The sequence below is a fragment of the Hetaerina americana genome, unplaced genomic scaffold (genome assembly GCF_022747635.1).
Source record: "Hetaerina americana unplaced genomic scaffold, ioHetAmer1.1.p SCAF_9, whole genome shotgun sequence".
NCBI classification, from domain to species: Eukaryota; Metazoa; Arthropoda; class Insecta; order Odonata; family Calopterygidae; genus Hetaerina; species Hetaerina americana.
The window spans coordinates 79,332,075-79,357,611 of NW_027287538.1; the positions used below are offsets into that span (position 1 = coordinate 79,332,075).

The 25,537-nt window shown below is 37.6% G+C and overlaps 1 protein-coding gene across 1 annotated transcript in view; it reads left to right on the forward strand.

Annotated features, from left to right (window-relative positions):
- Col4a1 (Collagen type IV alpha 1) overlaps positions 1 to 25,537 on the forward strand; it is a 293,149-nt gene that overhangs the window by 214,317 nt on the left and 53,295 nt on the right. Inside the window, exons 5-11 of the mRNA XM_071597882.1 lie at positions 3,047 to 3,154; positions 8,039 to 8,260; positions 10,906 to 11,091; positions 12,194 to 12,310; positions 17,063 to 17,227; positions 18,339 to 18,546; positions 23,835 to 23,929. Coding sequence (XP_071453983.1) covers positions 3,047 to 3,154; positions 8,039 to 8,260; positions 10,906 to 11,091; positions 12,194 to 12,310; positions 17,063 to 17,227; positions 18,339 to 18,546; positions 23,835 to 23,929 — 1,101 coding nt within the window. The remainder of the gene's footprint in view (positions 1 to 3,046; positions 3,155 to 8,038; positions 8,261 to 10,905; positions 11,092 to 12,193; positions 12,311 to 17,062; positions 17,228 to 18,338; positions 18,547 to 23,834; positions 23,930 to 25,537) is intronic.

The following is a 25,537-nucleotide window of genomic DNA, read 5'->3' on the forward strand; positions in this document are numbered from 1 at the left end:
TTAGCAAATCTCTCACATTATTTCTTATGCGTGATTATGAGGTTACTTCAAGATGTCAGCAATATGTAATTTTGATACAGTTTCTCAATATTTAGTCCTATGTGCACTGTCAATTGACCATGACAAAGCAGGGTCTTGCGATGTTAGTTTTAATGGAAGTTGGATTCGAAAAACCAAGATTTTATGCATTTTTTATTTGGAGGAGGAAATTGCCACCGGAAAAATTATAGATCAGTGTAGAAAATATATGTGGTACTGGTCGTTCTCACGAAAAACTCTCATTATATTCGCATGAAATATTGAAATAATCCGAGGACAGAGATGTAGAGCCTTAGGAGCAGGAAACTTATGCGTGGTGGCAAACTGTTTGTATTTAATCAATCGAAAAAATTTTCGGTGAATTTTGAGCACTTCGAGCGTGTAAATCACGTACGTCAATCATGGCCGCGAAATCCCAATTTCGCTATCTGAAGATAAATTTTTTGAGAGCTGCTGCTTGAGATTCCTCGCTCTCATTGTCAGTGCCAATGCTCTCTGCATTACAAATATTTTCTTCTCATGTTTCGTAATCCAAAGGGGACCTCCCGTTATCGTCTGACACTGGCTAAATGTGAATAAAGGTCATGCTTGAAAAGAGGACATCTGCCAAAGGGTGGAAACACGTATCGTGAACGAGCGTGATTTACGCGCGGCTCTTCCATAATGAGGAAAGAATATTGAGATCCGCTGTCGTCAGTGGCAGATGCAGAAGTCGCTTCCCGAATAAGATGCGCCTTGAAAAGGTCCCCGGGGCGTTTCTCCATCTTTGCTCATCGATAATTTGATTACCCAAAGCACCTCGACCGGCTTGCAAAAATACAAAGGTCGGCTCTTAACTTAGTGAAGTCAGCATATCAGAAACGTTTAGTGTACAATCTGAGATTGAAACATCTGAGGTCGATTTTGGAGCTTCTCTACTCTGCTAATTAATATTTAATACGATTTGAGTTAGATGTAGACATATTATACAGCATACTTTCTGTAAAATATTTCTACAAAGAGTATCGTGTGCAAGTTTAAATCGTAAAGACGAGCTACATGTAGTTGTAAGGAGGGAAAAATAAATTTGAGTAAAAAAGTAATTTTCAGGAAAAACCAATTTTCTGTGCCAATCAATCCTTAGCAAAAATCGACTATTGTGGATTGCTCACCTCCATGTTCTGTTTTTGAGACTAGTGAAAAACTATCGAGAGTAAACCTATCACTTCCAAATCGATAATTGTCAGCTCTGCCCCACGTTCATTGCCCTGTTTTATTACCGGTAAAAGAATACAAAAAGCCACAACATCTCTCAATATGCTTCGTCATCTGTAAGCATGTCGTCATCTTTAAGCATCACGGCATGGCAGGAGGTAATTTCTCATTCATTGTGACGTGAAGGTGAAGACTGTACCATTCCTGTTTCATCCCATACCAGAAATGGACCGATACTATGTGTCAATAAATTTCAGGGTTCTTTAAAATCTAATGCCTTTTGTTACTTTACCCGTGACTTTGCTAAAGAACCCTATGGGGTTAGCTCCTTTCTCAGCATAACGGCCTAAGGGTTGGTAAGACCAGAGCGTAACGAAATCATTCAAGTTGTCTTCCACCAGCCGATCGCAATCACTTGGTGCCGTGGCCAATGCAGTGATTGCGCTGTGCCACCGTGGCCTGCGTCTTGGGGCAGCGGAGGGTGGGGACGGCGGCACCGCCGAAGAAGCAGCCTCGCATGAATGGAAAGACTTTTGTGGTCTAAGAAATGACAACAATAAAAATTAAGGCGATAAGTTCCTCGGGTCACGCAGAATGTCTCCACTTGATTGGGGACTTTTCATTTCCGAGTCGAGTGTCCTCATGTGACATGGAAAAATCCTCGACGGCTGCTTGGCTTTTATGACTTCAGATATGGGTCTTTGAGATTAGGGAGGGGTCAGTCCGTGCTCTTTGATGAAGAGGACTTGAACGAAATCCTGGCGACTATCTGGGAGGAAAGGAGATGAAATCTGATGGAGAAATGTGCGGGAAGGTTCTATGATGCCACGTCGGGTTGGGCTGAAACCGATTGGTGTGAAAGTTTGAAACAAAACCGAATTGTAAATTCATTGTGTAAAAACTCTGGGTCGAATAATAACTCGGTATGGGTACACCATTTTAGAGAGAAACAGTAGGTATCTTTGCATTATATGAATCGCTTGAATGATATGAATCAGTTGTTGGCCAAACGTCATTTATGTTGCGCCATAGTTTGTAATTTAATTCGAAATTTATTCCCTTGAAATGAATTTTGTTTCTTTTCTCCCAAAGAAAGTGAGGCATTATTTTCCGAAATATTGGTGCCTTAGGTTTTCTAAATCACTCTTGACAACTCACTATCCCAGAGCAATCACAATTTAAAATGTTTTAAAAGAAAGTCATGCTTACAAGCATACCATCTGAGTTTATGGCCACGACATGCAGTTACGTCAATCAAAGGTACTTCAGGCAAGGTAGTATTTATAATGGAAGACAGCATCCTAAATCCCACTTGTATGGTGATATATTTCGGTTTTGGTTGGGAATCAAAACAAAAACTATTCCAATTTCCAGTAGTAATAATGTTTAACTTTAAATAAAGTACAATATAAAATAATGAGGAAAAAGGGAACTGTTGTGCCGCACCCTGTATTTGTGTGCGTATAGTGCGTCGTGTACGCGTATGCTTGATTAATTAAAAATGCTTGATAATCCATCAATTCACATAATGACATTAGCGTTCACATACGAAAATGTCTTTTCTGATTGATTTCCGACCTAAATTAATTAATTTAGTCAGCATTTATGCTCTCGCTTGATTGATTCCCACCTAATCCTAATTACATTAACCATCGTAATATCTTGCATTTTAAAGTGCAACGGATGAATGTGTTGACATAAAGTCAAGTTTAAGATTTGCAAAAGGAGGAAGGCGTTCTTGGGGTGTGCGCTTCCCCGTTGTCGACTTTCCCGCTCACCAGAGCCCCTTTCTCTCTCTTCCCATTCGACACAGGGCAAGATGGGCATGCCAGGATTCCCGGGTATCAATGGAATTCCAGGAATTCAGGGTCTCCAGGGACCAGCGGGGGATCCTGGTCTCGACGGTTGCAACGGAACAGACGTGAGTACTCTAAGATATGATAAGTTCCCGACGATCCTTCATCGCAAGTGCTCTAGAACCACCAAATAAATCTTGGTGCTTTTTGAATTTATACCACTGATAAATTGCATTAATATTTTGAAGTTTGGCAGATGGGATTCCTAAATTAAGATATTAATTAGAAATTAAAGTAATGATCAATAAATGTATTTATTGCAGAATAATTGGGTGAAGGGCGTTTTCAATCAACCATTATATTCGACGCAAAGATCTTAATATGCGCTTCCATGCAGCGATAATCATTCTGAAATAAATGGATTGATTGAATAATTTCATAATTTGTAACCGTCCATACGTTCACCGGAAGTACATAGTATAGACGTGTTAGCTAGCGGCTATGTGGAAATTCCATATAAAATTATTGTTTGTGGAATCGAGGGAACTAGAGAAGGTGCGATATCGGGAGCACAAAAAGGAGCCAAGGAAGAGAGTAAAATGTAAATCTCTAATCATTTGATTTTTAAAAATTTAATCAGCTCTTTCATCATTACCACGTTGAACAACTACCAGTTTGAAACCTTGAGCCAGACGTATAATTAGTGTCCACATACTGAGCGACGAACAACCCTCATAAATAAGCACCAAAGTGTTGTCACGGGGTGTTCCCCAGGGTGCACCTTACATTCAATTAAGCCTTGTTTGTGTAAATGTATAGTATGGTGGATGATATTAATTTTATTTTTCATTGCATAATATGTAACTCTGTACCCATTGTGCGCAGGGGTTTCCGAGCAGCTCGAAAGTCGTCGCAGAATAGTAAATAAGACATTTTTTTCCTATATTTCATAAAAGAATTTACGTTCCTCTTTTATCAAGTTCGAGAAGTTGGGGTAACCCTAAATAAAGTTTGCTGTCATGGAGTGGTTATCAATAATGCCATCATAGACACTGAAATACCGATCCTTTAAAACAATATATATATATATATATATATATATAATAAATATATAATATATATAAAAAAATAATAATATAAAAAAAATAATAAAAAAAATAATAATTTTATAATAATTTATTAATTATAATTAAATTATTTATTATTAATTTATTTTATAATAATTTATTTTATAATATATATATATAAAATAAATATATTATATATATATATATATATATATGTATGTGTGTGTATAAATATATAATATATATATACACACACACACATATATATATATATGTGTGTGTGTGTGTGTGTATACACAGGCACGCATACAAGTAAAGATATATTAGCAAGCACATTTTCGTACTCCATATTCATGTGAATCGTTGATGAACTAAACTCATAAATAATCTTTTTACAATGCAACAATTTCTGAGTGTAAAAATCATTCACCTTGACCGAGATCCGAACCCAGATCACACAATGTGTGGACATTGAGGACATCAAAGGATTCAGATTCGAATCCCGGTCGAGGCGAATGATTTTTACACCCTGAAATTGTTGTATTGTGGCGCAAGTAAACGGATGATAAAAGTTACTGTCGCGGCATCTCCCGCAGTTTCTTTAAAATAGTCTCCTTATTGGATTGCACAAATACCGTATTTATATCGGGCATGATTCCTTTTAATTGTATTTAAAATATGTATTGAAATACCAAAATAGTACGCAGTATTTCAGGATTTAATATTTTTAATGCTTTGCTTTATTTCTGGAGAAAATTTCGTCGTAAATGGCCACTGTATTAATGCAGCAGCAGTTCATGCCCCTCTCAAAAATGATTAGTATCGATCTTTAGGTATTTCCCACGGTCGGCTCATAAAAAGGTTTTCGTAACTGCTGGTATTGACCGGTGCATTTTTGCACAGATTTGCCATGCATCATCATTGGGTGGTGACGTGACTGTTGCAAAAACGTGGCCATGAACTATTGCATTATGGGGTGAGATGCCTCTGAACCTTTAGATGATGAGTATTTTTAAAACAAGAATAAAAAAATGAAGTTCCTGTAAAAGTTTTAAAAAACCTATTTTTATATCAGCATTATCGTTTCCCGAATAAAGATTCTTCGTGCGGTTACGTTGTACTTTTCCTCCGCGGTGCTGTTCGAAATGTTCCCGAACGCGATATCCAGGTACGAGTCGACTTTTGTCTTGAATGATGAAACAATACTAACCTCTTCCTCTTTGGTTTTCACCTCGAACGTCCGGTGGCAGCAGTTACACTAAGTTGGCAATCTCTTCTCGAATGACGGACAACATTGGATTGATGAAACGGTGCGCGTATTTATTTTTAGAGGCGAAATAAGAAATAATGTATTTATATTTGGCGGTTTGGCAAATCATATCTAATGCAAAACTTTCAAAAAACGATTGCCCCTCATAAATTTTCCCGACCGAATCCAATGACCCTGGACGGATGAAAATAAATAGGATGTTTCCTTCTTCCAGCAAAATTTTGACAAAAGCGGAATGAATTTTATTTTGAGGATCCAATATTTTGCTTGGTGCCACGTAAAAATTAGTTCGCGACAATTCGACTCAAAATGAGGTACATTCAGCGAAAGATCATATTTTCCATTTTTCTTCGTTGCGAATTTTAGCGGTTCATTTCTTGTGAAACTCAGATGAAAGAGCATTTTCTCAGTTTTATTTACCTTTAATCCGAGGTCTGTCCCCATCGCTCCATTCCATGTTCACTTACATGCGTGCGACAGAACTCTGGCTCCGCTACCACAGCGGCTGCCGACGGTTATGCAAATGATTGGCGTTGTTCACTGTCAGATGTCCTTTCAAATGTAGAAAGGAATTTCGTTTCCTCCATATTAATAGCAGGTGTGCTCTCTAGTCCCAGTTTCAATATCTCGAAGGCAAACGGCCTTGGCGCATTAATTAAGCCAAAGACAATTATTTATACGAATCGATATTCATTCGAGGAATGCATTCTTTGGGGTACGGGGGAGGGGGGGTGCTCCTTATCACCCGGCTGCACTTGTTGCCGAGATGGTTTTAGACTGAGATATTCCACGAATACACGAATGCCGTAGCAATGTCGCCTCGATTCTTCTTCAGTGCTCGATTCGGTCGGAGCAATAGCGGGCGAATGGGGAAAGACTCCTCCCGTCTTATGAAAGGCGCTTCATGTATCCATCCCTGTCTCCCGAGCGATGAACTTTCACCCTTCTGACCTTTGACGATAGATGAGAGTGCGGCCAAAGAGCAGTTAGCCGTCTCGGGAGTTAACGCTACGCGCACACTAAGAATATGAAGCCACCCTAAACCCATTTCCTCTCGTTCCTTCCTCCTTCGAGGAAAGGGGATGCCTTTGTCTCCTCGCCCCTCCTCCCCACTTCCAAACACGTGTGCGTGCGTGTCTTCTCCCACCGCAAGTGTTATAATGATTTCTACAGCAGCTATGCCGTTACATTTATTTTATCGATATATTTCCAGAAATTTTGTATCCGCTAGGTTCGCCTCTTAGTCTTAAAAAACAAATTAGCCCATTTAAAGCGTATTTACTCTGCGTCATATTTTTGTGAGAATAGCAGAAAATTACATCATATCGGTAAGTTTACATGCATTATCCGTTCTTGGAGTCTTAACGCTTGATAAATTGCAATCGGTCGAGATAAAAGAGACTTTCATATCAATACGTGAATTGATGTATTGAAACTGAAATTTTATTAATTTTTTTTCTCCACTTATATCTTATAATTTTTGGCTTAAGGCAGTTAGAACGGGTAAAAACCAAAGTTGGCCGTTCATCGATGTAGTTGACTTTGTTTAATTATTCTTTTAAGAATCTGCTAACATAAATTCAAGTTAGATTATCCTTTATTTGACTATAATTACCATAATGTAATTGCTGAAAAAATGGGTGTGTGGAACATTTTTTACCTTAAATGACATAATTATTTTCAATGTCAATATTCATAACTTATAATTTAATATACCTAAAAGTCTTAAGGTTGTAGTTCCAGGAAACTTATATAGGAGCAATGTTAAATACTCTTAGTGACATTTTAAGGTTGGAGGTTAAATGATTGTTTATATTTTATGCCATTCTCTGCCTTGAATGAGACTGTTCATTTTGCTGGTCTTCTATTTAACTGTTCATCATTATCGATTGTTTATAATATAAAAAATAAATATATTGCTTAAGTCATGCCTGATTTTGTTTTTATTCCATAAAATTGAGTGATATGGCAAAATAAATTGCAAAAATCAGGGATCTAAATGCATTTATATTGGGGAGTGGTAGAGAGCATTGGACTGCTGACTGGAGGGCCCAGGTTCGATTCCTGGTCTAGCCTCTCTGAGCGCCCTCAGCTTCTTCCAGGCTGTGTGATTTTTTGGGTACAGATCTTCCTGGGTAATCATAAATGGCACAATGAAAGGAACTACCCTGACGTGTGAATTTCACTTGCCATTGGGCTTAGTACTGGGTAAACTCTATCAACATATACCAAACCAGCCTCCAGGTTGATTATAGTATTTATGGTTTTTTAATGCCGTTATATGCTATTTGGCTCAATTTTTAATTTTGAAATGTGATATAATGGATGTTTATTCATCATTCACATAATGAGCATTTATCTTGCATTTCCCCTCAATACCCTGCATTCAATCCCATCAATGGAAGAAAGTCACAGAGGGAAGAAAGTTGAGAACATGTGGAAAAGAAATTTCCAATGAGATATAGGGCAAGACTTATTTATATTGTGCCCTGTTTATTTTGTTTCTTGATGAAAATACATATGTTTTCATACAGAATAACATCATAATGTAGATTAATGTAGAAGTTTTCATTGCTGTATTCATGGATATAGATTTAATCCTTTGCTTCTTATTTAAAGTCTTACATTTTGGCTATTTTCTTCCATTTTCATGCCACCATATGAGATTGTAGGGTGCCCCTGGAAGGCCCGGAAACCATGGTGAGCCAGGGCCTCGTGGATTTCCAGGTTTATCTGGTACAAAGGGAGAGAAAGGTGAGCCGGCCACAATAGGTCACTTCCCAAAGGGGCAGAAGGGTGAGCCTGGTTTAAATGGTGTAAGAGGATCTCCCGGGACTCCAGGAGATCAGGGACCCATCGGGCCTTCTGGGCCCAAAGGTGAACCAGGGATATCGGTGAGTTATGTCACACCACTTAGTGAATCCACTCTTAGAGAATGTCTGGTCCATCACGGCTAAGATATTACTTTCAGATTTTTGAGGAAAAATAAAGAAAAAGTTCAAATACTCATTGATATATATCTCTTGATGCTCATTTCTCTTATGCAGAAACATTTCTTTTCACAATGTGTATCAACGTTGCATGCATTTCAGGAACAATGAAAGCCTTCATTGCTCAGATTCAATATGAGGGGCTTAGTAAATTTGAATGGTTTAGTTCCTCTAAAGTAAAACTTCTATTAAATATTTTAGCAATTGAAAATTTTCACTTCAAAATTTCACGAAACACTGATCGTTTGCAAGAGATCTCATGAATGATTATTTAAGATGCAAAAATGTCATGCTGATTGTGTGCTTAAGAAGATGGGTGACCAAATGGAGAGAACCTTCCAGCAACTCCTCTTCTCACAAATCCTCCTGCCAGGATGTGTTATATTTTTCAGCACATTATCTTATTGGGCTTAAATGTTGGGATTCCCAAAATATATGTTGCAAACCTGAAATTTATGCGAGCTCTGAAAATGTATAGGCGACCAATGTCAGCAATTATAAACTTTATTTTCATTTAGGAATAGCACTCAAGGTAGCATGCAAATAAAACGCAACTGCATAAACACAGAGCTATATATGTATTGTTATAAAAAAATGTGCAGTCACAATTGGTGAATAGTCTAAATTTTAAATGGTCCATCTTCATGAAATAAGGTGCACTATGAATTCTTAAAGCAAAATTAGTTTTATAATTTGCTATAATTAGTAATTGCATTAATGCCAGCCATAGAAGCCAAATGGTAGGAGTCAGACAAAAGGTAGTCTGTGATGTGGCCACTCACTAGTGAGACAGCTGTAAAGGCATCTGGACCCCGTGGGGCAGCCATTTGAGAGATTTTGTCACCATAAGAATGCTATTAAGGATGAAAACAGGGAAATATCTTGATTTTCCCAAGAAATTGTGATGGAATCTAATGTGAAAATGATGCCTGGCAACTGTGAGAGTCGACCCTGAAGTGTAGTAGGCAAAGGCCTCTGCTGCTGTCATCACACAGAATCCCAACACTACCAAATGAATGGCAGCAGAAGGGAAGAGATAGAGAGAATACTAACCTGGAAATATGGATTTGGAATGCTAAGAAAATGGTTAGGACAAGGAAGTTAGAAAATATCACACAAGAAATGGAAAAAGAAAATGTAAACATTTAAGGCATATGCCTGATACCATGGAAAGATAGAAGGGATTATGGCAGCTATGGTAACAGAGTGCAGTATGTATATAACAGGCATACATTCCGACAAGCAGTCATAGCAATAAGTTTTTTTTGTATATGATCAGGTGGATAAAATGATGGCAAATGTATCTAAAAGAAAACATTGAACAGTGATGAGGGGATTTGAATGCAGTTTTAGAGAAAGGGGAGTGGGGTAGGAGGAAAGAAATGACTGCAGAGAGAAAATCGTAGAGTTATCGTGGAGAAATTGCTCAGCTATGACTAACTCCTGGTTCAAACACTACAGATAAAGTCTACTTTATTTTGGGGTGAGATTGAGACTATGGCCTACCACCTAACCCCTAGCAGTAGACATAGTTAGACATGGAAAATGCATGGAGATATTGGGAGATATCAGCTAAGGCTATATATGGTTAGGCATAGATGTATGAATAGTGTGAACAATGTGGACAGGAGGGGATGCAGATTTGGATTGCAATTTGGTACTCGTGTTAAATTTGATTGATTGGGGAAGAGAAGGAAGGAATATCTGGAGGCAGTTGATGAAATTCTGAATTAGGATAGGAGAATGAGTATAGTGGAGGAAGGACGGTTACATCATTAACTAGGGAGAAAGAAAGTTGCAAATGAAACAATAGGAATACTAAATAAAGAGGTTAGGAAGCCTTGGATTATATAGGAAATGACTGGAAAAATGAATGAAAGAAGGAAATGGATTAATGTGGACACTACATTGATATAAGAAAAAGAGGTCCTGGCAAGAAAGAAAGAATATACGATAAGGATAATGGACTGATTGGGAATGAAAAGGGAACATGATATCAATTGCAATAGCTTAAGATCAGGAATACTTGACTATGAAAGAAAAAAAAAGCAGCATTGCTTTGGAATTGGAGGGGGATGAGGGAATAGATAATATGGAGGGGAGAATGTTAAAAAAAGGAGATGGAGGGAAAGAATTGGTGTATTGCATTAAAACTATGCGGGTAGAAATTGTGTAATCTTAAGAATGACTTATTGCAATATATAATATGAGAACTTAGGATATTTTGTTTCATATTCATCACAGTTTAAGAGCACAGTAGTGTTTAGGCTGAGGGTCAACCAAAAACCTAGCCTGATCTGGTAAAATCTTTCTAATAAATAAATGAATTAGTATGTATGAACAGAGAATCAAAGTTTTTGTCACTGTTATATTAAAAGTTGAACTCAACTGTTTAACCCGGATATAAATGCCTTTAGTGCATTTAAATAAGTATTCTAGCATTATGATAAATAAATCAAAGGGACCATTTCCCTAAATATGCTATTTTCAAAGGTAGATTACTAAGATGTACATTTGTCTTCTTCTCTCTTTGCCCTGCATGAAAAAAGGGTGTGCCAGGGCGTCCAGGACAGAAGGGTGAAAAGGGTCCAATGGGGCTGGGATATGAAGGCCAGAAGGGTGAGCGGGGTAAGAAGGGTGAAGTGGGTCCAGCTGGATTACCAGCAACGAAGGAGCACATCATTACAACCCTGAATGTAGGGCCAAAAGGAGAGCCAGGGGAGAAGGGTGAAACGGTGTGTGCCTTTGCAATGGCAATTCCATCCAATATGCAATCTTAACAGATTTATATCATATTTTCCTACATGCTTACCTATTGATTAGACTTAGATTCCACTTAAAAATATGTGGTTATACTGGTGCTTTTTTTATAAACAGGAATATCAGTATACATATAGTTTTAGATACTCTGTGAAAATCTAGCCATTTGTATTATTACTGTAAAAAGTGGTTTGTGTGAAACTGCGTGGTTGTACTATATATGTAGATAAATTATGGAAATATGTATGTGTGAGTTTGTGTGCATGTGAGTGTGTGTGTGTGTGTGTGTATGTGTATATATATATATATGTATATATATTAGTATATATATATAATGTGTGAGTTTGTGTGCATGTGAGTGTGTGTGTATGTATATATATATATATATATATATATATATATATATATATATATATATATATATATATATATATATATATATATTAGTATATATTAGTGATTACAGGGGGTAGAGCATTGGACTACTGACAGAAGGGTCCCGGGTTTGATTCCCGGGCAAGGCACTCTGGGCACCTGCAGCTCCAAGCTGCAGGTGCCCAGAGTGCCTTGCCTAATAAAAATCACCTAAGCTATGTGATTTTTTGGGTACCTGGTTTTCCTGGGAAACAATAACCGGCACAGGGAAAGGAACTGGCCCCCCTGCCCTGATGTGTGAATTTCACACGCCGTCAGGCTTAGTACTGGGTGAACTCTACCATCACCTACCAATCTGACCTTCGGGTTGATTACTGTGCTTATGGTTTATATATATATATATATATATATTATATATATTATATATATATATATATATATATATATATATATATATATATATATATATATATATATATATATATATATATATTTATTTATTTATTTATTTATTTATGAATTTGTACACACAGACATACATACTTGTGGCAAGATTTCACAGGCAATTTTAGTTTATAAAACTGTAAACCAACTTTTCACAGAGCAAAGTAATGTTCTTGAAATTGTTGCTCTGTTTCTCTGAAATTTTGAGTGAAACTCTCAAACATCCGGATAAACTCTTACATTTTCTTGTTGTTGCAGGGAGAGAGAGGATATGAGGGACATAGGGGGGATCAAGGATATCCTGGCGAGCCTGGAATGGCTGGACCAACTGGAATGGTTGGAGAGAAGGGTCTTCCTGGACCACCAGGACCCAGGGTAAGTGGAATCATTGTACCTCTATGTTCAGCTGACTGGGAGAGAACCAATAGAAATATTAGTTAAGTACCTGAGTGCCAGGGGATTTAGCTGCTCCCACCAATTGACAAAAATTACCTCTCACTCAGCAAATTTTATTCTCACAATGATCTTGACGCCTATATTCCATACCATGCTCACTGATTACCAAATAACATGATCTGCTTTTCTATGGAAAAATTCGAAGCACTGGCCAACTCTTTCCTGAAACTTTCACTCATTTTTAATTTTTGCCAAATAATATTCCCTAATATGCTATTGCTAAAGTGTAAAACCATATTCCTTTATCCCCAATGTATTGAAACTCAGTTGTTAATGTGCATGCTTAGCTGATATAATGTGTCATCAAATAGAGTCAAATGTCATACATCCCTATCCTGTTCCTTCCCTTTCCTCGTTTGCCCAACATTCTCCCCTCTATCACAGTCTTCAACATCCCACTGCCGGCCAATACCCCCTTCATCCACTTTTCCTGCATCCATAGGATTTCTCCCAACAAACCCCTCTCTTCGCCTACCATACCAAGTACTTCCTCATTTGTTTTCTTCTCGGTCCATTTCACCTTCTCCATTCTTCTCCACACCCACATTTCAAAAGCCTCCAGTCTACGTCTATCCTCCTGCTTCAATGACCACATTTCCGCTCCGTATGTAGCTACGCTCAATATCAAAGTTTTTACGAGTCTTTTCTTAACATCCTTACTCAACGTCCCTGTCATCAACTCCCTCCTCCAATGAAAGCCTCTTTGCCTTGCTTGGACCGTGTTGGTTGAAAACACTACCGAGATACGTAAACTGTTCTACCTGCTCTAGTTTATGCCCTCCTGTTTTAATGTTTAGCTTAGCCTTTTTCTTTCTAGAAAATCGCATAACCTTTGTTTTATTAATATTGATTCTTATCCCATACCTGTCGCACTGAATTTCCAATTCTCTCAGCAATGCTTGCAACCCCTTGGCTGACTGACGAACTAAAGCTTGGTCATCAGCAAACCTGACTGATTTTACGAATTCCCCGCCCACTTTCATTCCTACCTCGAGTTCTTCCCATGCCTCTTTAATCATTTCCTCTGCATACAGGTTGAACAGCAACGGTGATAATGGGCAACCCTGCCTTACACCTCTTCCTAACACTGCCTAACCGGACTCCCCGATCCCCACCCGCACCTGAGCAGTCTGAGATGTGTACAGGTGGCGGATTAGACTTCTTTCCCTCCAATCTATTCCTATTTTCTTCAAAATGCTCATTAGTGTTCCCCAATTCACTCTATCAAACGCTTTTTCGAAATCTACGAAACAGGCAAATACCTACTGGTTGTGTTCTATATTCCTCTCAAAAAAAAAAAATAAATAAAATATATATATATATATATATATATATATATATATATATATATATATATATATATATATATATATATATATATATATATATATATATATATATATATATATATATATATATATATAAACACAGATGTAGATTTTTAGAATATAGAGACACAAAGAAAGGACACTCACAATTTTGTTTGTTATTTGACGTTTCGATAGCTTGGCTGTTGTCTTCAGAATGGCATTCTCGGGAGAGAGTGGAGAGGACATGTGTGGGGGAGAGGTGGGGGAAGGGGAGGTAGGGGACCAATAGGAAATGAACAAGGGGGTGGGGGATATGTAGGCAGCCATATGATGCATTCAGTGGCCTTGGTTCAGCCCGGAGCGGTTTGAATGATTGGGCCACCCAGATATGCGCCATCTCGTGGGTTCTCACCTCTATTATCCTCGCAGATTTGGGAAGGATTTCAATCACCGAAGCGGAGAAGCAGTCGTCAAAAGATTTATTGTGGGAAGCAGTGTGAGTAGGGATGGGATTATTAAGAAAGGTGGGAGATTTGGTGGAATATCGGTGGTTATTCATGCGGAGGGAAAGTGCGGTCGTGCATTCGCCCATGTAGAAGGCAGGGCAGAAGTTACAGGAGAGGCGATATATAATATTTTTTGAGGTACAGGTGATGAGTGGTTAGGAGTTGGTACTGAGTGAGGGGGAGGGTCTTAAAAGATGACAGCATTTGCAGCGTGGGCGGTTGCATGGTGTGGATAGGGGCGGGGGAGAGACGGGGGTGCTTGAAGTTGGATTTGTGGACTAAAAGATGTCTTGCAAGTTCGACGGGCGTTTAAACGAAACAGAGGGACAGTGTGGGAATAAAAGTGATGTGGACTGAGTGTTATTGATAATTGGGAAGAGGTCATGGATTAGATGTTTAATTTTGTGTGTTCCGGGGAAGAAAGTGGTGATAAGATTAGGGCATTTTGGGCGGTTTGGTTTGGGGAGGGGAGTGTACTGGGTTGACGGTTTGAGGATTTTACTATTTAGTAGTTTTTCAGGGTACCCACATTTTCTGAGAGATTCATGCAGCTGGTCCAAGTATTTCTGTTGGGAGGGGGTGTTGTTGCAGAGACGGAAGCCACGGATAGAGAGTGAGAATGGGATGGAGCGCTTTGTGTGAGGTGGATGGCAGCTGTCGAAATGAAGATATTGTTGCTTATTAGTTGGTTTAATGTGGACTTAATTGTGAAACGTATTGTTTTGGAGGTGAATTTCGAAATCTAGGAAGGTAATATTCGAGTCGGATATAGAAGAAGTGAATGATACTGAGGAGGAGGAGTTGAGAGAGGAAATGAAAGAGGATAAAGTTTCGCTTCCGTGGGACCAAAGGAGGAAAATATCATCGATATAGCGGGCCCAGAAGAGTGGTTTTAGGGTTTGTTGTTGCAGAAAGTCGTGTTCTAGTTTACCCATAAAAAGATTGGCGTATGCAGGAGCCATATGCGTGCCCATTGCAGTGCCTTTTATTTGTAAATATATTTTGTCATTGAATTGAAAAGCATTTTTGGTGAGAACGATTTGGCTCAATTCGATGAGGAAATCTGTGGATGGGGTGTATGGTGTGGATCGTAGGGAGAGGTAATGTTTCAGGGCTTCTAAGCCTTCTTTGTGGGGAATAGTGGTGTACAGAGATGTGACGTCTATCGTGGCCATGAGAATGGTCGTGTTGTGCGGAATTGGGATTGAGTGTAGACGTTCCAGAAAGTGGTGCGAGTCTTTAATGTAAGAAGGGAGTGAAGTGGCTATTGGTTGAAGGTGGTGATCTATTAATGCGGAGATTCGTTCAGTGGGTGAGTTGATATATATATATATATATATATATATATATATATATATATATATATATATATATATATATATATATATATATATATGTGGAAGTGAGTGGACTATTGACTGAAGGTGGTGGTCTAAAAAAAGAAAGAGATTATTCCATCGGGAGCTGCAGGTGTATAAAATAGGATTGGATGGCAGAAATTGTCAGTCTTATGGATCTTCGGGAGGAAATTAGAATGAGGGGAACGTGGTTGGGGAGGGGAAAGGAGATGTCTCTAGGCAATAGGCCTTCAATAGGTCCATTGGCTGACATAAATTGAATGAGTTCCTCCTAAAGTGCAGTATTACCATCTTTGGTTGTTGGCCGGTAGGATGAAGTATCGGAAAGTTGTGTGTTAATATCCCTTATATAGTCATTATAATTAGAACAACAACTGTTGTACCTGTGTGAGTAGAGGTAATGCCTATATTTGGATTAGTAATTAATTTTTTTAATTCTGAGGATTTGGTAGGAGACAGGTTGGGTTCAGAGTTTAGAGACTTGAGGGAAGGAGGCTTATAGAAATTTCTACTGGACAATTTAAGGCCTCCCTGTCTCCAATTATCCAGTAGAAATTTTTTACAAATTACGGTTTTGGATATATTGATATATACATATAGACTGACATAGGCCTAAATCTATGTTAGACATTGTGAATGGGTTTAGATGTACTCAAGATTCCAACAAAAATATGGAAGGTCTTCGAGTCTTGTCATGTGGTCGACTTCGGGTGTGGGGGCAAATGAGAGGCTCTTGTTCAAAAGGGAAATTTGTATTGGGTAAAGAGGTGTGGATGATCAAAATGCCATTCTAGGAGAAAGAGCAGAGAGGATAGTGTGTGGGGGAGGAGTTAAGTGGCAAAGGTTGAACAGATGAGAGAGTGGTGGGGGTTGTGGCTTTTGTATGGTTTCAGTGGGCTGAGTTCAGTCCGGGAGGTTCAAATAATTGAAGTACCCAGATATGCGCCATCTCACATGTTCTCACCTCTTTGCTACTTCAGGAAGGGTTTTGCTCCCCAAAACAGAGAAGGATTCAGTTATCAATAGGTATTGAAGGATTGGTTGTGGGAAGCTGCATTAGGAGGAATGGGATAATTAGGGTAGTTGATGCATTTAGTAGAGTACCAGTGGTTATTAATGTGGAAGGAAGGGGTGTTGGTGTATTCAGCTGGGCAGAAGGTAGGACAGAAGTTACAGGAGAGGCTAAGGTATATGATATTTTTTTGAAGTACAGGTGGCAAAGGAATGAATCTTGGTTTGGGATTTGTTTGTGAGGGATGTGAAGGGTTGAAGGAGATGGCCGTATTTGTAGCGTGGGTGGTTGCATGGCTTGGAGAGGAGTGGAAAAGAGATTGGGGGACCATTTTTGGGTAGCATTTCATCATTGTCTTAAAGAGGATGAGATGCAAGTATAACATTATGCTTATTATATAGTGGTGCAATCAAGTTCCTGACTGCTCCCCTGCTTGTCCTAACAATTCTGTGAGTGCAGATGGCTTGCTCTTGTTTCATTCAAAGGGACGAGATGGTTTCTCTGGGCCGCCAGGACCAGAAGGGCAGAAGGGAGACCAGGGCATTGATGGGTTGCATGGACTTCCAGGAAGGACTGGTGTAAAAGGAGAACCAGGGCGGAATGGTGCCACTGGTCCACAAGGTCTTCAGGGTCCTCCCGGTCTTCCTGGGGTATGTTTTCATGCCAGTGATGTTAAGGATCTAAATAAAGGGATACTCCCCATTTTGCTGATTATTTTTTTGCCTATATTTCTAAAAATATAATACACAAAAAACAGAAATAGCAATCCATGTCATAGTTTGAAATAGGACAGCTTTATGATATGTTTTTAATTTTAATACTCCAGGTAGCTTAAAACTCATTAAAATCTCACTGACAAACATTTATTTGACCAACTTTTAGTCAAAAACACTCTGGATATAAACTGCAACTATTTGGTTGTTTGCTGATAGCTGTCAATGAGCATTTAACAAATGACAGCAATGTATGATTAATTCAAAGGGCCAAGCCTATTGAAAGGCATATGACAGTTTTTGTCATGTTAATTGTGCACACATTTTTTTGGCTATATCATGCAAATCAGATAACATTTTATTTTCTGATTGACTTCATATGCAAAGTGGTAAATTTATTTGTTTTATTAAATAATTTGAATGGCAATAGTCAATATTTTTAATCCACATTTTAATCATTTGTGCCAGCCTAATTTCATTTTCAACAAAATTATGCTGTGAATTGTTGTACAGAGCATTCAGTTAAAAGTGTTTCTGTGCGCTGATGGGTTTAAGAGAGCTATGGCCAATATTTCCAAAGCAAATTGTGAAATTTTTTCAAATGGATTGTCTAACATTGTTCAACTATTTTTAATAAAAAGCCAAAAATAGATCATAACTCCCTTGCATTTGAAAAGGCACGCTATGATGAAAGAACCAGGTATTTTACATATTCAGAGAGTTAATTTTTAATTTGGATGTGAAACTTATGGGAATAAACCCACAGTTTTTGTGAGGACTGTGTGTGAGAAAATTGTAAACTATGGTTAAGTCATTTAAAGGAAGTAGTCCATTAGTAAAAAGTTGAACTCCTATCTTCCTGAGAAAGAGGAATGTGTTTCAGTGGAAGATGGTGCCATCATAAGAAACCTTTTCCTCTACAATAAAAATGTGTACAGATTTTCTCACCCAAAACTAATTGTTTGATTGGGTGGAAACTGGTTATTCCGATGGGTTGCATTTTGTAGCATTTGGCACCAATTGCTTGTTTCCCACTAAACCTGCACAGGGTGGAAAGGGTAGGCCTGGAATACCAGGGCCCCAAGGCCCAAGAGGATTCCCAGGAGCACCAGGCCCTAAAGGGTTGGATGGATACCCTGGAAATCAAGGACCTCGTGGCCATCCAGGGCAACCTGGAGGCCCTGGAGTTCCAGGGAACCCAGGCCCTGAAGGATTCCCAGGAGTGAAGGGAGGCAAAGGAGAACCTGGCCAATCAGGTAGAGAACCCCAGTCATAAGTCCACTTTTCTCTGTATTTTTCATTTTAGGTTTTTAAATGCCCATTTGTTTGAAAACTTTGGAAAAACTCAAGAAGAGTGAGATATGCCAGATATAAAAAAAAACACAGTAATCAACCCGAAGGTCGGTTTAGTAGGTGATGGTAGAGATCACCCAGTACTAAGCCCTATACGGCGTGTGAAATTCACAAATCAGGGTAGGGGGGCCAGTTCCTTTCCCTGTGCCAGTTATGGTTTCACAGGAAGACCTGGTACCCGAAAAATCACTTTAGCTTGGGTGGAGCTGCAGGTGCCCAGAGTGCCTTGCCCGGGAATCGAACCCGGGACCTTCCGATCAGCAGTCCAACGCTCTACCCACTGGACTACTAATATATATATATGCCAGATATATGTAGAGTAAAACCCTTTATTTGTGATTTTCTAGGGACCCCAGATAAAGTGTAAAATGCAAATATTGAGAGTAGGAGAATTTTCAATATTAAATGCTTAATTACTGAATTCATTGACTATGCATCACCATCATCACAAAAAAAATCGAGTGGATTTAATACATCACAATCAACATAAAATCCCATCTTCCTAAAGCTCTCATGCATTGTAGAATCCTTAACTTGCTTCCACATTAATGATATTTACTGTAAAGCATCCAGTACATCACAATATACCAACACTAGTGGCTAAAGATCCATTTGTGATTCATAAGACAGAAAGTCTTGTTTGCTCATCACCCTTCCATGATATTGTTTGCCTCTGCAGCACAGCATTTTTGCTGGCAGCACATTGAAAAATAACACTGTCTTGTTTGCATTTAAAGCATCTTTTGGGCCATAGCCTTCAAGAAGTTTATAAATTCTAACACCTTCCACCGAGTTGCAGTCTAGACATTAACACTTCTACTTTCACCACTCACAGCCTTGTATACAAGATTGTGACTAATTTTAAACCTATTCAACCAATCATTGAATGATGAGATATCTTCAATTCCCAATATTGTGGGAATGTGCAAAACGTTTTCTCTTATAACGACACCATTCATGGGGATATTTAACAATCTATCAATCTACACTTTCAGTAAGTCTTCATACTTGGAATTCTTAGGATAGTATTTTCTCTTTTTAGGCAAATGTTGGCATGGGTTTGCATGCTTTACAATGGAATCACGATTTTTCCCTATTGCTTTCTGTATAGAGGCCTGCAATGTTAGATATTTCACCAGATCAATTCAGATTCCATCATGAGAATCAATTCGTTCCAGAATTTTTTATTTCCCCTCAATTGAAAAATATTTTTGGCTTGTCTTTCCACTGCCAAGGAGTATAAAATTTATCTCCCTGAGTAATTGAGCAAAACTTAACACATGAGAATCTGAGCTACCTCATCATTCAACTGGTGCAAACAGTTGCCCAACTTTAAAATTACTTGAATGAAGTATAATTATTTTTGATTAAATGTAGTTTTGATATGATGAAGCAAGTTTCAATACTTTTTATTGTTCAGCAGTCCATCACTATACTATCTGTTGCATTGAGGTAGTAAAAATGATCCCAATTTCAGTCACCAATTCTTGTGGTTTTCATGCTTCATCATGTTTGGGTCAAAGTCAATTTTGTGCCTCATAATTTCAACTTATGTGCTGCATGAATAGTCTCCATCAGGTGTTATTACAATGCATAAATTACATTGATAATTTCTAGTTGGGAAATGTATTCATTTTATTGCACGGATCTTTTCCCGGTATCCTCAGAGTACAAGTACAAGCAGTTCACATTTATGTCCATCACTAGTGCCCACCATATTGAAATTCTTTGCTAAAACCATTTACTTTGCTGCTCTCTTCTGTTTTATTAAGGTGCAGATACATGAAGCATAGTCAAAAAAGTTTTTTTTATAAAGACAGATGCACACAAGTAACTGTTTCAGAATTTGAATTTTTTCAATCCAGCATTTAGTGATGCGAATAGTGGGAAAACTAAAAATGAAATCAAGCAAATACAGGGTTTCACATACATCAGGAAAATAGAAAATTTTGTAGAATCTGATTAAATTTTCGTAAATGGGAAAATGTAAATTCTGATAACACTCTAGTACAGGGTTCAACTGTGAGTATTCATTTATATATCTCTTTCCTGTTGGCATACATGAGAATTCCACAAGACGTCCAAATGTTCACACCTTCTTGTCGGATAAACTAGCTAAGTGGTAATAAAAAATCTCAAAGAACTCTCTAAAAAGGCCATTAATATCTATGAGGAAAATAATCTTAAAATTCCTTACTCTTTTGTAATTTTTCTTATGCACTTGTCTCTTTGTCTTCCTCATGAGGTCTTCCCTTCAATTTTCCCATTGGTTATGCTTCTAATGAATCCATAGTGAAATTTTAATTCATGCACAGTATTATTTTATTATTTCAATTCATGTAAAACTTCTGAAAGAATGGTAATTCATATATGATTTTTGTTTGAGGACCACCAGGGTAAGTTTATCCATGTACTCATAAAATGCTATGCTTTGAACATTTCTCATTCAATATGGCAGTGAATGATGTTTTCATAGCATGAATTATGCCTCCTCTGAATACTCTCCTCATTTGGCAGCACCAACTTACTTTGTGAAACCTATTACAATATGAGATGCAAGCTAAAAGTTCCCTGGAAGGTATTGTCCTGACTCAACATATCTGTTTACACTGCTTTGCCACTAGATGTTTTCTCCAATCACCAAAGAACTTGTGCACATATTATTGTCTTCATAGAAAGGCATGTTTTCAACTTTAATTATATTAAAAAGTTTTATTTACTGTTTGGCAATCAGGTACGTGAGTGACTTTTCGGAACAAATAGTTTGCATGATGTTTTATTTTAAACTTGAAAACACAGCAGGGGAGACCCACCAAAGATAAAAGCAATCATTCAGGGATGAAGAAATGAGTCAAACTCAAACCTATGGTTCAAGCAGTTTGAAAACTGTGGAATGTCCATCGATGTTGGTGAAAGCTTTAGGTGCCCTTCACCTGGGATCTTTGACATAAATGTGGCCTTAATATTGAAATTGACCTTAAGCAACACATTAAAAGTACTGCACCCAGTTTACAGATAATTTAGCATATTTAAAGATATTTCAGAAAGAAAAAATTAGTCATAAAATAATGTTGGAAATTAGTTATACATAAAAATATAAAAACTGTGGCAAGAAAGCTACTAAGCAACCTAAGCCATGGATACCTGTGAAGGACTACTGCCTCTATTTTGACTGTAATAAACTCATGAATATCAGTACATCAATAATAATAATTTGACTACAACAAATTGCTGATGATTACAATGTTTGTCTGGAAAGTAATGTAGACATTTCTATTCTAACATTCCTATTTGTTAAAGCATAACCTATTGGTGTGGGGTGGTTGGCGAAGGTTGTTATCTTCCTAATACCAACTGGCTCAGTTTCATCTCAGCTCCCAGAGGGTCAGGGCAAATCCCTAAGTGAGCTACTCTTTGGTGGTCTGGTTCCAGCTACAAGGCAGTATTCAGTTGACCAAAGATATATGATCAAGTTTTGTGTCAAAAGTTCCACTGCTGTAACATTTCCAATGATTAAGTTCCTTCAACTTTATAATAAACTCCCAGCTGAGATTAAGGCCCATAAAAGTGTGGCTGCATTTAAAGTTAATCTACTTTGGTTCTTGAATCCACAAATGAATTTTGTCACTTTCCCCTGATGTGTCTTATATCAAGTGTAACATTTGTAGCAACTTTGCCTCTGGACAAATAAAATGTATTATTATTATTATTAAGCAAGCCCCCAAAACAGTAGGTGTTTTCATGGCACGGTGAATTTTTAGAATACCATGAAGATGGTGATGACATCACCCTCTCTGGATTAAAAAGTGACAACAATGTTAACGTAAGTGAGTGAGCTTTGAGCATAGACGATTGAATAAGCACTGACTTAATATTTGAGTCTATCTGAATATTTCCATGAGATTGTAACCAAACCAAACCAACCAAAGAGACCAAAACAAGAGAAACCATTTTCCATGAGATTGTAACCAAACAATTACAGTTGAAGAAATTGTCTGCAAAACTAATCCTAGAAAATTTTGACTGGTGACCACAAATTCCATCGAATGTTCATTTATGAAGAACTTGTGTAACACTGTGAAAATGATGCTAGTTTTTTGAACAGTGTTGTAACTGGTGATGGGCCATGGGTTTTCAAGTATGATGCTGAGACAAAGAGGCAAAACTGTAAGAGGTACACCTTAGTCTCTCCTCTACCCTGGAAGACACACATGATCTGATCCAAAATGAAAGCCATGCTCATTTTGTTCTTTGATGCCAATGGCATTATCCACCATTAGTTTTTACCTACGAGGACAGACTGCCAACACTAAGTGCTCAGAAAACTGAAGGAAAGGATTGCACATATCAGGCCAGTAGTGTTGCTTCCTGGAAGCTACACCACAACAATGCATGTACCACGCCACCTTCTTGGTGAGGTGTTAGCAGAACTGGAACAACATTGCAACACTGACTCCAGCAGATTTCCTTTTGCTTTCTTGACTCAAAATCCCTCTGAAAGTGCATCATTTTAAGAACATCAACAACATGCCACCTGCTGTTACACATTCCCTTCAAAGAATTCCAACCCAGGCCTTAGAGGATGCATGGAAATCTCACTGACCTAAGTATAGAGTGCATGGGAATCTCACTGACCTAAGTATATTGATTCTGGTGGGTCGTCTTTTGAAGAATCTTTATCCCTTGTAGCATTCTGATCAATAAATTGACTTTACAACCTTGAACAAATGATATACCTGATTCTACCTTGAACAAATGTTTTGGCATTAGACATCCAATAGCCTACTCATCATTTTTTAGTTTTAATAACATTTTTTAGAGTAAATTACCTATGCACCAAATACCTACTCCTGCTGAATTTTGTCTAAATTCTTTTGGCTTGGCTTATGGAAGAAATTAAAATTTTCGATGGCCATGTGCTGGACAATACACTGCCCTGCAGTAAATTCAGGAAAACAAATGGAGACAGGTTAATTTAAAAACTGAAAAAAAGGTAATAAATTTGAATTAACTAAATAAGTGGCCACCCAGAAAAATTTGAATCATTTCCATTAATATTTGACAAATTTACTTTTGCTCTGAAAATGGGTGCAGTTGGTAGAAGCAGTGTTAGATTACCAATGAAAGTGTTGGTACCTTGTGTTCTTCACACTGAATGCTTTTCTAAATCCTCTACTCTTTGCTCATTTAGGTTTTCCTGGAGAAACTGGACCAAGGGGTTTCACAGGACCCCAAGGACCTCCAGGCCCACGTGGTTTGCAAGGGGAGAAGGGGCTCTCCATTGTGGTGAGTTCATCAGTTTGGGTTTCTACTTCCAAAACAAGGAAGTAACTTATATCAACAAAGACTTGTCATTCCTAAATTGACATAGCTTTGTCATTAGGTTAAATTAAACTTTGAGAATAGTGAATTTTTAAAGATAAAAAATGCATGAGTGGTGTAAATTAACTGAGAGACATAAGATGTGATAATACTGTAATAATAATAAAATGATTTACTTTATTCATTTTCATCAATGGTACAGCCATATTAAGTGTCATCAAGATAAGTAGTCCATAATATGTAAACATTAATTATTACAAGTGATGAAGATTTTCACAAAAGAATTCACCGATGGAGTGAAGTGGGTTAGTAAGTAACCAGGTTTAGCCCCTATTTTTGAAATTCAAGATACAGTCCGATTTCAACTGTGTTGGTAGCTATTTCTACAAATAAATGATTTTGTTATGAAGTGAGTTGTAAGTTGAGGGCAGTCCACAACATATTAAGTATTATGTATATAAGTGTATAAGTATTCAAGTTCACTTCACCTCTAATAGTTTAGTCATGGATGATATGGATGTGGGATCTTAATTGATAATTTCCCAGATTGACTTTCATTAAGTTTCTGGACTAACCTGATAAAACTGTCATTATATAGTGTGCAAAATGACTCTTTTACTAAAGTGTAGTTAGACTCTTAGAATTGAGCTGTTCATTTCATCAAGAACCATGATTAGGAAAAATAAATCTGGGTGTTTAGCATCCAATCAATCAATCTCTAGTTTTAGAAACTACTATCTCAGACCATCGTGCTCAAATTATTGAATTTAATGCACACACTTTAAGAGGTAGAAGTGAGAGAAACACAGATAGAGTATACACACGTATGTACTCACAGGAAAATATGAATTTATTTCAATGAGAATTGTAGAGTGTTGACTGGGCATTAGTACTAAATGCAAATCTTGTTACAAACAAGTTCAAAGAATGTCAACCAATTATTAAGTACTACTGGGATATTTGTTTCCCATTGAGAAAGCTAGCCATAAAAAATAAATCTACAAATAAAGGATAGAAATGGTATATAGTCCGAGTATAGGATGCTGCTTAGGAAAGCAAAAAATCACCATGTCAAACAAATTATTTCGAATTCTACCAATCAAACAAAAGCATTGTGGTCTGTAGTAAATAATGAAAATTCCAGTAAAATGTTCGAGCCCAGAAAAAATAAATGCTTTCCAATAACAATTGATGGAAAAGAAATCAGCGATCCTCAAAATATGGCAAATAAATTCAATAATTTCTTCGTAGATACCATTGGCGAATCAACAGCACAGAAAAACATTCTAAATGATAGCATAGAAAAAGTAATGTACATTAGTGAATCAATTTCCTTAAATCCCACCAGATAAAATGAAGTTAGAAATGTAATGAAGAAACTAAAAAACAAAAAAAATCTAGTGGACATGATGGCATATCAAATTATCTAATAAAACTTTGTCAAGAATCCTTCACTTTACCTATTACCAATATAGCCGATGAATCGTTTCTAACTGGGCAATTTCCTGAAGAATTAAAAATAACCAAAGTTATTCCACTACATAAAAAGGGAGTCAAAGACTAACTGAATAA